The 12,556-nt window shown below is 40.7% G+C and overlaps 1 protein-coding gene across 3 annotated transcripts in view; it reads left to right on the top strand.

Moving 5' to 3' along the window:
- Positions 1-12,556, top strand: part of lipf (lipase F, gastric type) — a 48,242-nt gene that overhangs the window by 6,403 nt on the left and 29,283 nt on the right. For 2 of the 3 annotated variants that reach the window (XM_043712403.2, XM_087999043.1), the window contains exons 2-3: positions 7,579-7,648; positions 8,557-8,677. In XM_043712403.2, the coding sequence (XP_043568338.1) occupies positions 8,564-8,677 (114 nt within the window). In that variant the 5' untranslated portion in view covers positions 7,579-7,648; positions 8,557-8,563. The remainder of the gene's footprint in view (positions 1-7,578; positions 7,649-8,556; positions 8,678-12,556) is intronic. The other variant, XM_043712404.2, reaches the window with a different exon arrangement.

The raw sequence follows: 12,556 nt of genomic DNA, 5'->3' as shown, positions 1-12,556 counted from the left end.
CATTTTTTGGAAGGTCAAATTCGAATGTTGAATACAGGATTAAAGACAGGACTCTTGCTAGTGTGGAGGAACAGAGGGATCTGGGTGTGCAAGTACATAGATACCTCAAAGTTGCCACCCAAGTGGATAGGGTAGTTAAGAAAGCATATGGTGTTTTGGCTTTCATTAACAGGGGAATCGAGTTTAAGAACCATGAGGTTTTGCCACAGCTCTACAAGTCCTTGGTGAGACCACACTTGGAATATTGTGTCCAGTTCTGGTCGCCCTACTATAAGGAAAGACACAGAGGCTTTGGAGAGGGTGCAAAGAAAATTTACCAGGATGCTGCCTGGACTGGAGGGCGTGCCTTATGAAGAAACGTTGAATAAGCTTGGACTTTTCTCTCTGGAGAGGAGGAGGAAGAGGCGACCTGATCGAGGTGTACAAAATAATGAGTGGAATAGATAGAGTCAATAGCCAGAGACTTTTCCCCAGGGCAGGATTGACTGGTACGAGGAGTCATAGTTTGAAGATATTAGGAGGAAGGTATAAAGGAGACATCAGAGGTAGGTTCTTTATGCAGAGATTCTGGATCAGTGGTGCTGGAAGAGCACAGCAATTCAGGCAGCATCCGAGGCGCTTCGAAATCGACGTTTCAGGCAAAAGCCCTTCATCAGGAATAAAGGCAGAGAGCCTGAAGCGTGGAGAGATAAGCTAGAGGAGGGTGGGGGTGGGGATAGAGTAGCATAGAGTACAATAGGTCAGTGGGGGAGGAGATGAAGGTGATAGGTCAGGGAGGAGTGGATAGGTGGAAAAGGAGCTAGGCAGGTCGGACAAGTCAAGGGGACAGTTTTGCTGGAGGTTAGAAACTAGGATGAGGTGGGGGAAGGGGAAATGAGGAAGCTGTTGAAATCCACATTGATGCCCTGGGGTTGAAGTGTTCCGAGGCGGAAGATGAGGCGTTCTTCTTCCATGCGTCTGGTGGTGAGGGAGTGGCGGTGGAGGAGGCCCAGCACCTCCATATCCTCGGCAGAGTGGGAGGGGGAGTTGAAATGTTGAGCCATGGGGCGGTTTGGTTGATTGGTGCGGGTGTCTCGGAGATGTTCCCTAAAGCGCTCTGCTAGGAGGTGCCCAGTCTCCCCAATGTAGAGGAGATCGCATTGGGAGCAACGGATACAATAAATGATATTAGTATTGTATCCGTTGCTCCCGATGCGGTCTCCTCTACATTGGGGAGACTGGACGCATCCTAGCAGAGCGCTTTAGGGAACATCTCCGAGACACCCGCACCAATCAACCAAACCGCCCCGTGGCTCAACATTTCAACTCCCCCTCCCACTCTGCCGAGGATATGGAGGTGCTGGGCCTCCTCCACCGCCACTCCCTCACCACCAGACGCATGGAAGAAGAACGCCTCATCTTCCGCCTCGGAACACTTCAACCCCAGGGCATCAATGTGGATTTCAATAGCTTCCTCATTTCCCCTTCCCCCACCTCATCCTAGTTTCTAACCTCCAGCAAAACTGTCCCCTTGACTTGTCCGACCTGCCTAGCTCCTTTTCCACCTATCCACTCCACCCTCTCCTCCCTGACCTATCACCTTCATCTCCGCCCCCACTGACCTATTGTACTCTATGCTGCTCTATCCCCACCCCCACCCTCCTCTAGCTTATCTCTCCACGCTTCAGGCTCTCTGCCTTTATTCCTGATGAAGGGCTTTTGCCTGAAACGTCGATTTCGAAGCTCCTCGGATTCTGCCTGAATTGCTGTGCTGTTCCAGCACCACTGATCCAGAATCTGGTTTCCTGCATCTGCAGTCATTGTTTTTACCTCTTTATGCAGAGAGTTGTGAATGCATGGAATGTGTTGCTAGCTGTGGTGGTGGAAGCAGAGTCATTGGGGACATTTAAGTGACTGCTGTCCATTCACCAGACGCATGGAAGAAGAACGCCTCATCTTCCGCCTCGGAACACTTCAACCCCAGGGCATCAATGTGGATTTCAATAGCTTCCTCATTTCCCCTTCCCCCACCTCATCCTAGTTCACATGGACAGCAGTGAGTTGAGGGGTGCATAGGTTAAGTTACTATATTTTACATTAGGATTAAACCTCGGCACAACATTGTGAGCCAAAGGGCCTATTCTGTGCTGTATTTTTCTATGTTCTATCTGCAAATGCATATTCACCTCATAGACTTGTGTGCGCGTGCATGTGAAGGAGTGAATGTGTGTGTGGGGGAGAGTGTGCGCGTGTGTCTTCATCCATCCAAGTCCAACACTGGCACCTCTACAGCATGTTTATAACTGTCATTGGTAAAATTAAAGTTACCATGTGTGAATTATAAATTCCATCCTGCCATTGTGGCATCCAATAAAAGTCAACTTGTAATGCGTCAAAGAGTTGTGTTGACACTAGTAGGATATTTGCACCTGTAGATGTGTTGAAAAAGGGTAGATCTGAAGGTTTATGGTGATAGTATATGATTTTAATTCATCTACATTGTGATACCGCGGTCAAAAAGAACAAATGCTGAGGTTTTTCACTAGTTCTGAATCAAATAAAATTGATTGTCATCATATTCTACATGTGCTTAATTTAGAGTTTGGTTTATGTAAATAACATTTATTAAATGTTTAGAGGGTGTCCTTATCTCCAGTCCAGTGTTCATTTAGAAGGCAAAAAAAGTGAAATGGATTTGATTGTACCTTATTGATAGATGGCTTTTGTGCTTTAAACTTTATCATGGCATTAGGTTAGATTTACAGACTAAACTAAAATCTACTGCCATGAAACTGCAAAACAGTACTGTGTAATCTTCTAACAAATTCATTTCTGAACATATCTATTCCTTGACAAAATATAATGCAGACAAATGAGCTAATGTTAGTACTGCTTACCATATTCTTCTTTGACAGATATGAGTTAACCTAGTTCTTCTAGTTACAAATAGAATTACAGGTACACATGTGCAAATGCTACACGCTTATGTAAAATAAAGATCTTGGAAGAGCTAACTGAGCTGCATGATTTTAAGGGAGTTGCATAGCTATACACAGTGTAGCACAGTAATGTACGGATAAACGAATCATTTCGAGAATGGTTTCTTCATATCTTTGCACCCATGAAATGAGTATTTGGAAGATTAGCTTTGATAGTTTCAAGCTGGCAAATATATATTGGTAGACAATTTTGAAGGTCACCATCATGAATCTAAGTTTGTGAATGGTAACATTTTTTACAAATTTGCTTTCCTGAAGTGTTACTTCATTCATTCAAGCTATGAACAAGGATGTCATTCAGAATAAGATTTTCTTTCACAGAAGAAATTGTCTAGCAATATAAATAAGCAAGCCTGAAGTTATTGAAGGTATCCTGGAAGATATTTCATTAAGTTTAATTAACCATGTAGACATTATACAGAATTTTCAATCTGTTTAGAGCAAAAAAGGTGGAGTTTTGAATGCATCCAGAGCTTGGTGATTAATGAAAAGAGCAACATCGCGAAGGACTTGAAAATTGTTACCTAGTATACTGCATGCAGTAGACTCTTCTGATGATCATAGAGTCATTGAGATGTACAGCATGGAAACAGACCCTTCGGTCCAACCCATCCATACTGATCAAATGTCCCAACCCAATCTAGTCCCACCTGCCAGCACCTGGCCCATATCACTCCAAACCCTTCCTATTCAAATGCCCATCCAAATGCCTCTTAAATGTTGCAATTGTACCAGCCTCCATCACACTCTCTGGCAGCACATTCCATAATGTACCACCCTCTGTGTGGAAAAGGTTGCCCTTTATGTCTCTTTTATATCTTTCCCCACTCGCCCTAATCTGTGCCCTCTAGTTCTGGACTCCTTGGCCCCAGGGAAAAGACTTTGTCTATTTACCCTATCCATGCCCCTCATTATTTTGTAAACCTCTATAAGGTCACCCCTGAGCCGCCTCCGCTCCAGGGAAACAGCCCAGCCTGTTCAGCCTCTCCCTATAGCTCAAATCCTCCAACCCTGGCAACATCCTTGTAAATCTTTTCTGAACCCTTTCAAGTTTCACAACATCTTTCCGATAGAAAGGAGACCAGAATTGCACTATTCCAACAGTGGTCTAACCAAAGTCCTGTACAGCTGCAACATGACCTCCTAACTCCTGTACTCAATACTCTGACCAATAAAAGAAAGCATACCAAAGGCCACCTACACTATCCTATCTACCTGCGACTCCACTTTCAAGGAGCTATGAACCTGCACTCCAAGGTCTCTTTGTTCAGCAACACTCCCTTGGACCTTACCATTAAGTGTATAAGTCCTGCTAAGATTTGTTTTCCCAAAATGCAGCACCTCGCATTTATCTGAATAAACTCCATCTGCCACCTCTCAGCCCATCTTGTTAAGATCCTGTTGTAATCTGAGGTAACCCTCTTCGCTATCTACTGCACCTCCAATTTTGGTGTCATCTGCAAACTTACTAATTGTACCTCTTATGCTCGCATCCAAATCATTTATGTAAATGACAAAAAGTAAAGGACCCAGCACTGATCCTTTGTGGCACTCCACTGGTCACAGGCCTCCAGTCTGAAAAACAACCCTCCACCACCACCCTCTGTTTTCTACCTTTGAGCCAGTTCTGTATCCAAATGGCTAGTTCTCCCTGTATTCCATGAGATTTAACCTTGCTAATCAGTGTCCCATGGGGAACCTTGTCGAACGCCTTACTGAAGTCCATATAGATCACATCTACTGCTCTGCCTTCATCAATCCTCTTTGTTACTTCAAAAAACTCAATCAAGTTTGTGAGACATGATTTCCCATGCACAAAGCCATGTTGACTATCCCAAATCAGTCCTTGCCTTTCCAAATGCATGTACATCCTGTCCCTCAGGATTCCCTCCCAACAACTTGCCCACCCTTCTTAAACAGTGGCACCACGTTAGCCAACCTCCAGTCTTCTGGCACCTTATCTGTGACTATCGATGATACAAATATCTCAGCAAGAGGCCCAGCAATCACTTCTCTAGCTTCCCACAGAGTTCTAGGGTACACCCGATCAGGTCCTGGAGATTTATCCACCTTTACGAGTTTCAAGACATTCAGCTCTTCCTCCTCTGTAATCTGGACATTTTTCAAGATGTCGCCATCTATTTCCCTGCATTCTATATCTTCCATATCCTTTATCACAGTAAATACTGATGCAAAATACTCATTTAGTATCTCCCCCATTTTCTGCTGCTCCACACAACAGCCGCCTTGCTGATCTTTGAGGGGCCCTATTCTCTCCCTAGTTACCCTTTTGTCCTTAACGTATTTGTAAAAACCCTTTGGATTTTCCATAACTCAATTTGGCAAAGCTACCTCACGTCCCCTTTTTGCTCTCCTGATTTCCCTCTTAAGTATACTCCTACTGCCTTTATACTCTTCTAAGGATTCACTCGATCTATCCTGTCTATACCTTACATATGCTTCCTTCTTTTTCTTAATCAAACCCTCAATTTCTTCAGTCATCCAGCATTCCCTATACCTACCAGCCTTTCCTTTCACCCTAGCAGGAATATACTTTCTCTGGATCCTCGTTATCTCATTTCTGAAGGCTTCCCATTTTCCAGCCGTCCCTTTACCTGTGAACATCTGCCCCCTCTCTGATTTACAGTGTTTGCTTTAGGATGTAAAACAAATGGACTTATGAGTCCAGAAGTATGCTGGTTGACCGAGGTCCAATGTAATTGGAACTTAATGCAGGGAGTATACACATCACTGTTATAGTTTATTATGTAAGTAATTTATTCTGTAAATAATGCAATTTTACCTTAAGTGAAACTTAGCAGACAACCTTTTCACTCACACTCGCAACTAACTACTCAGACATCACAAAGATTGCAACAATACAGTAAATTTTCAGTATTTCGGGTATATAATTTTTGTAGTTTATCGGAGGTGCCAGTTCATAACATACTGGTTAAAACAAAGTTTGCTGTACATCATCTGGAAATGGTTAATGATGCCCCTTCAACCCACCTAATCAACAAATTGATGAAACTGGGGTAAAAGTGTAGGTTGAGGTTGTCAAACAGACATGCATTTAGTGTTGCAGAAATAGCGGAGCAATGTGAATTCTCGAAACCAGATAATGCTGAAAAAGACTGAAGAAGATTTCAGTGAATGGAGAAAATAACTTGAGCTTCAACTGTTGATAACTGATTAGATTTGCTGAAAGACAGACTTGCTTCTCTACACAGGAGGTTATGTGATTACACATTCTGCGCTTGTTTTTTGCCTTTTTTGAATGAAAGTAAAATCGGCAAGTTGATATCAGGAATTTATTCAATGAAACAACCAGAACAAGTACGAGGGCCCAATCTCCTATGCCTGCTGCATTTCCAGGGACCCATTTAAGGGATGCTGAGGATTCATTTTAACTGTTACAGCAGTATGGTATTGTATGATTTGCTTGGGTGTACCACAATTCAAATTTCAAATGGTTTCTTATAACCTTCAATGTTTCCAGCCTGTATGACATCGGTCTCTCTGTTCGCAATGTGGAGAAGTTGGTGTTGGACTGGGGTGGACAAAGTTAAAAATCACACAACACCAGGTTATACTCCAATAGGTTTATTTGGAAGCTCGAGCTTTCAGAGCACTGCTCCTTCAGGTACCTGATGAAGGAGCAATGCTTTGAAAGCTAGTGCTTTCAAATAAACCTGTTGGACTATAAACTGGTGTTGTGATTTTTAACTATCTCTATTCACAGTCAACTTAGTTCTCATGGGCACCACTAAATGTTATTGGTGTTTGAAAAACAGTAATCTGAGTTAGGAAATTTAGAATGTCATTTCTTTTCCCCTTAATTGAGCAATTCCATTACATTGCCATCACATGGTTGATCATCAAAACTCTATTTTAAGAAGAAGCCGTTATCCGCTTTGGACCTTCCTTGGCAGTGGACCCAATTTGTTTTGACTTCTGATCACACTAGGATCATCTGATGTGGTTAACACAATTCATTGCTATTCCCCTGGCAGTCTGCTGAAAGCTGTAGTTGGCGCCAAGGGTAACAGTTCTTCCTCTTTCATGTGATGGGTGTTGTATAAAAGGTAGAATGAGGAATCACTCCATTCGGTACAACTAGTGTGTTGATGGTTTACCCTTCAGAGGCGCAAATACTTTGAGTCAGATTGCTGCTTTATTTCTCAATGTTTGTAAACTCGTAGGCTAATACAAATGATAGCAGCATGATAACAAGTTTATGCCAAGTGGTATTTAACTTATCAGAGCTTGATAAATTGTTGCTCAGAGTGCTAGCATTTGTTTCCATAATTTGATGTGAAGGTAATAGATGGATTAACTGTCAGGTGCTTATCTAGAAATAGCGGTGAGACAACCTTTTTTAGAAGAATACAAAAGGAGGACAAATGTTAAAATTTACGTAAATGTTTAGAGTTGTAGATAGAGTTGATATTTCAAGAACAGATGCCTACTTTGTAGTGATTAGTAGAGGTTCTCACTGGCAAGAAAACGAGCTTGTCTCTTAAACTAAGTTCCCTAATCTTTTTGTTTTGCTTTCTTTCTTATTGTTTTCTATTTAGTATGTTTCCTTCCTTTTCAGATAAACAAAGTTGATTTTTTTTTTCTGCCTTGGCCATATTCAGATTGGGATCATTCGAGTTTCGCACCAAGTATGTTGTAACTAAGTTTGATATATTTTATTAACTTTATTCTATTAAGTTATATGTTACCTTTCGTTATAGCTTCTGCTTGTAGTTGTTGATTACTTATTGTTTAGTGATAAAATATCATCCAAATATCAATAGCGATGTTTGCTAAGATATATCTCCTTTTATTTCACTTGCAGGAATTTTAATTAGCATTATTATATACATCTCCACATTTACTGCTGCTTGTTTTTGTACAAAATACTACTGGGATTTAAGCTGGTAGCAGCAGTTAATTTTTCTTTCAAAGCTTATTTATGTTTACAGCTGTTTTGTACAGTACATTTTAGGAAAATCAACATTATATTTACTTTATAACTTTCAAAAGATTGCATTGATTCTGCAGCTGTCACCTGTTGCAGGATTAATGTCTTTGTAATTGTCCATAGAGTTTGTCTTGCTTGAAAGAAGTAATCTCAAAGATCATCCAATTGTCAGTTTTAACTGTTAGCGAATTGGAAAATTAAATGTTGCTTATTATCATTGTCGTACACCATAGAATGACGTCATTTGGTCAATTTTTCCTGTGCTGACTCTTTGAAAGATTTTGTCCATTTACTCCTACTCCCTTGTTCTTTCCTCCATAGCCCTGGATTTTTTTTTCCCTGTGACAAACACATATCCAATTCTCCTTTTGGAGTTATGACTAAATCTGCTTCCACCACCCCTTCAGATAGTGAATTAATGAAGTTTTTAGAATTTCATTTTGCCTAATTTTGCATATATAATATAAACCTGATCTTTTAATAACATCTGGTTCCCTACAGTGTGACCATTGGTGATTTATCTGAGTGGCTTCACTTTCACCACAATGTAAATTGTTTGTTTGGTTTTGATAAATAAGTCAATTTTGTGTACTTTTTTTTTTGCAGATCAAAGATGAGCCTTCTGTTTTTTGCGCTGTTGTTTCTAATGAAAGATGAGTGTGTGTGCAAAAAGATTCTGGTAACCCCACATCAGTTGAAGGTGGACCCTGAAGCATTTATGAATATTGTAAGTTGCTAATTTAGGTGACAATAAATTTCCAACAAGATTGCTCAGCATTAATACATAAAACTGATACTTAAAAAATGCATTTCATTTCTACTTTCTGTGGAAATGCATGGTTTTGAAACTTTTTCAAAGTGCTTGTAAAGTTATATGTAGTGTCATGGACATATCGTATGTACATTATAAGGTGAAGGAAATGTTATTCCAGAAATTCTGATATTGCACTTGTTTCCCCCAGTTATCTCATCTTCAATTTTCTTGCAGGGCAGGATTCCATTGGTTTTGTTCGAAATATCTCTTGATATAAAGGACAGGGTAAATAGATAAACAATATATATATCAATCTCTCAGTCCCTAATGAGTTGGCGTCAAATTAAAATTACTCAGCAGGAGAGGTTAGCAGAGATGTTCTTATATTGGATTGGAGTTCTTTGCCATAATCAAGGTAGAAGTAATTGAATAATTAGTTGAAGCAGAGGAAGATGGATAATCTTAGACTACTGGGGAAGAAGGCAGAGTAAAGGAACTAGTTAGGAACTAGAAGAAGTTCCACAGGGTTGAGGCAAACTCTAAATCCTGTTGATTCAGATTTTCTTGCCAATTGTTCATCAAATTGCAGAGGGCATCAAAGCTGAACCTTGTACTTCTGGGTTCTGTACACATTCTCTACACCTATTTCCAAAAGGGTTCATGTTTTGTGATCCAAACAGGTATTCCTGGCTGAAGTTTGCCTTCTCTCACCCAGGGGTACATTGACCAGCTATCACAAACTGAAGAAGCTGCTAATCAGGGCTCACTGAACTATACAATGTTCTCACTTATTTATATTCTTGAAAAATAATTTAGAGAACATAAACAGGAGTATTTTTCAGTAACGTGTGTTTAATGGCTCCCATAGACAGCACACAAAGATACTTAGTGAAGATCGAGGTCAAATGATGAACACAGGCTAACCAGCACTCTGAGTGCAATTGCATTTCTCCAATCACACCCTCTTTCTTCAGAAAAATCTTCTAAAACTTGCATACACTATCATTTCCTTCTTCACATTGCTCAAGTTAGCAATGTCCATGATGACCACGAAAATCGTCATTTGTCAACCAAAGTGTGCTCACTTTCAGTTCAACTTGCATCTGTTTCCTCACGTGCATTGCATACATCGTCTTTAAATTGTGCTGGTCTCCTAACTATACACATGCACACTGTTATTGACTATTCCTCTGGTATCTACTCATTCCTTCTCTGATGTGTGCCATTCTTGAGACAACATTGTTGATGTGATCAGTGTTGTTGTTGTTGATCCATTTCAATTGCTGGAGCGCAATGGAATTCTGAATCTAATGGCCATTCTGTCTTCTGTGCAGGTGATGAGATCACTTCTTCGTGATCTGCACCACCTGCATAGAATACAGAATGGCCATTAGATTCAGAATCTAGATTCAGATCACTTCTTTGTGATCTGCTTTTGGCAGTGAAGGCACACCTTCTCTTGTATATAGAATCTGTGGCTACCATCACTTGTTAACTATGTTGAATCAAAGTGACAACTATTCCACATAGGCCTGAAGTTGTCACATGGGCTGAATTTTGTTGAGAGCGTTGTACATTTGCACTGTGACTGGTTTTCTGGTGCTTGGCTCTGGCAATGACTTAGCAGTTCTATCAAATCAAAATTTGACTCTGTTGTTTCACATTGTTTTTGTCACTCAAACTTAATATTTTTGGCTTCAGTAGTTTTTTTTTGCTGTTGGAAGAGTAGTTTATATTCAGCATGACATTGGTCTTTGAATTGAACTACTTTTCATTTCCTCAGTAGGTGTGTTCCTTCACTCGAATTGTCTTACACAAACCTGTTCTGGATTTGCTTGATTTATTTTTTGTTTCGGATCCCTTTGTTCATTATGCTTAGTTTTTTTTAATGTTTCTGATACCTTTGATGATAATCATTGCTGTCTCAGTCTTTCCATTAGACTACGAATAATTTGGAAATGATGTGAGATGTTGAATTTCCCAATCCTTATAAAGCGGCTGAATTATTTGCTTGTGGATTGAGGTCTGTTGTTGGTTATCGCCATGCATGAATGCAGTAATGACTGAAGTGTGCTTTCAGGCATACTACAATCCCACTGGTCAGAATAGTAGTCAATAAGTTCTTATGAGTGTGAAGAGGTCTATTCTAAGCTTCATCTATGATTTATTTGGGGTGTCATGTGTCACAAATGGTTTGAGTATGCTAAGCCTGGTATTTGTTCCAAGCACTGCACTGCAGTGCCTGGTTGTGTCCTTAATCTCATTGCTCATGCTTGGCCAATGTAGCACTTCACTCGCATTTCTTAGACTATACTCAATTCCTGGTGATTTGCATGGATGTGCTTCCAGATTTCCCCTCATCACCTTGTAGGCATTGGGATAATTAACTCTATTTCCTTTGTACAAGACACTATTTGTGCTATCTGTTCATCTCTGTACACCCAGCGCTCTCTTGCAACCACAGTTGTGTCTTTGATGGTTTTAGGTCATCTATCAACATTTCTTTCTGCAGCACTTGGAGAATTGCATCCTTTTGCACCGTTTTGAGTAAGGTGCTAATCTTCCACATTGATTGTCACTGCAGGGTAAATGACTTCTAAAGAGTTTTTCTAGCTGTTTTTTAAATTGAATCTGAAAGATTTCACATTCCTTGATTCTGCAGCATTCTTTATAAGGAGGAATCAACTTGAAACATGTTGACTGTGTACATCTGCTTCCCTTGCTTGTAATTCACATCCAGATATCTCTACAAGTGAAGTAATGAGCTTTATTTTGGATAATTAGGAGCAGTTAGAAACAGCTTGAGAAAGATACTTTCAAAAGGCTGGTTGGGGATGTATTGGTACTATATTGTTCCTAAGCAAGTATTGATTAGAGAATTCACAAGCAAAGACAATGTCCAAGAACTGAAAACAAAGAACTGTGGGTGCTGGATATCTGAATTAAAAACAGAAATAATTGGACATACTCGGCAGGCCTGGCAGTATGTTTTACCTCAGCCAAGGATTTCCCAACCCCTATGGTTGTCAGGGCCCTCAGTCAAGTCCAATCTATCTCCCACATTTCTGCCCTCACTGCTTGTCATCCACTGTCCACAGAACTAATGGGGTTTCCCAATCCTCATTTACTAGGTAAAAAAAATGACTGCAGATGCTGGAAACCAGAGTCTAGATTAGATTGGTGCTGGAAAAGCACAGCAGTTCAGGCAGCATCGGAGGAGCAGGAAAATTGACGTTTCGGGTAAAAGCCCTTCATCAGGAATACAGTATTCCTGATGAAGGGCTTTTGCCCGAAATGTCGAATTTTTTTTTTTTTTTTGTTTTTTTTTGCTCCTGAACTGCTGTGCTTTTCCAGCACCATTCTAATCTATATGCTCATTTTTTGCCCAACCAGTATCCACAAACTGCCATTTATGTCACTCCCAGTGGGATGCCACCACCAGGCACACATTCACCTCTCCGCCCTTGTCAACCTTCCACAGGACTGTTCCCTCTGGAACATGCTGGTCCACTCCTCTTCTGCTGCACCTTCCCAAGCAATTGCAGAAGGTACAATACCTGCCTGTTTACTTCCTCCCTCCTCACCATCCTTAACCACCTTTCAGGTGAAGTAGTGGTTTTACCTACACTTCATTCAAACTAGTCTACTGTAGACACTGCTGACAATACGTTCTCCTCTACATAGTGGAACACCTACATTCTGACTGCAAAAGTGACTCGAATTTCCAGTTGCCTACCTCTTCAACACAGTGTTCCTGGCCAACATCTTTCTCATCACTGATGAAGGGTTTATGCCTGAAACTTTGATTCTTCTGCTGCTTGGATGCTGCCTGACCTGCTGTGCTTTTCCAGT

This window comes from Chiloscyllium plagiosum, unplaced genomic scaffold (genome assembly GCF_037043375.1).
Source record: "Chiloscyllium plagiosum isolate Xiang-an unplaced genomic scaffold, Cpla_swu_hap1 HiC_scaffold_22, whole genome shotgun sequence".
Taxonomy (NCBI): domain Eukaryota; kingdom Metazoa; phylum Chordata; class Chondrichthyes; order Orectolobiformes; family Hemiscylliidae; genus Chiloscyllium; species Chiloscyllium plagiosum.
Note: the sequence above shows the minus strand (reverse complement) of the source record. Positions and strands in the feature narration are given on the sequence as shown.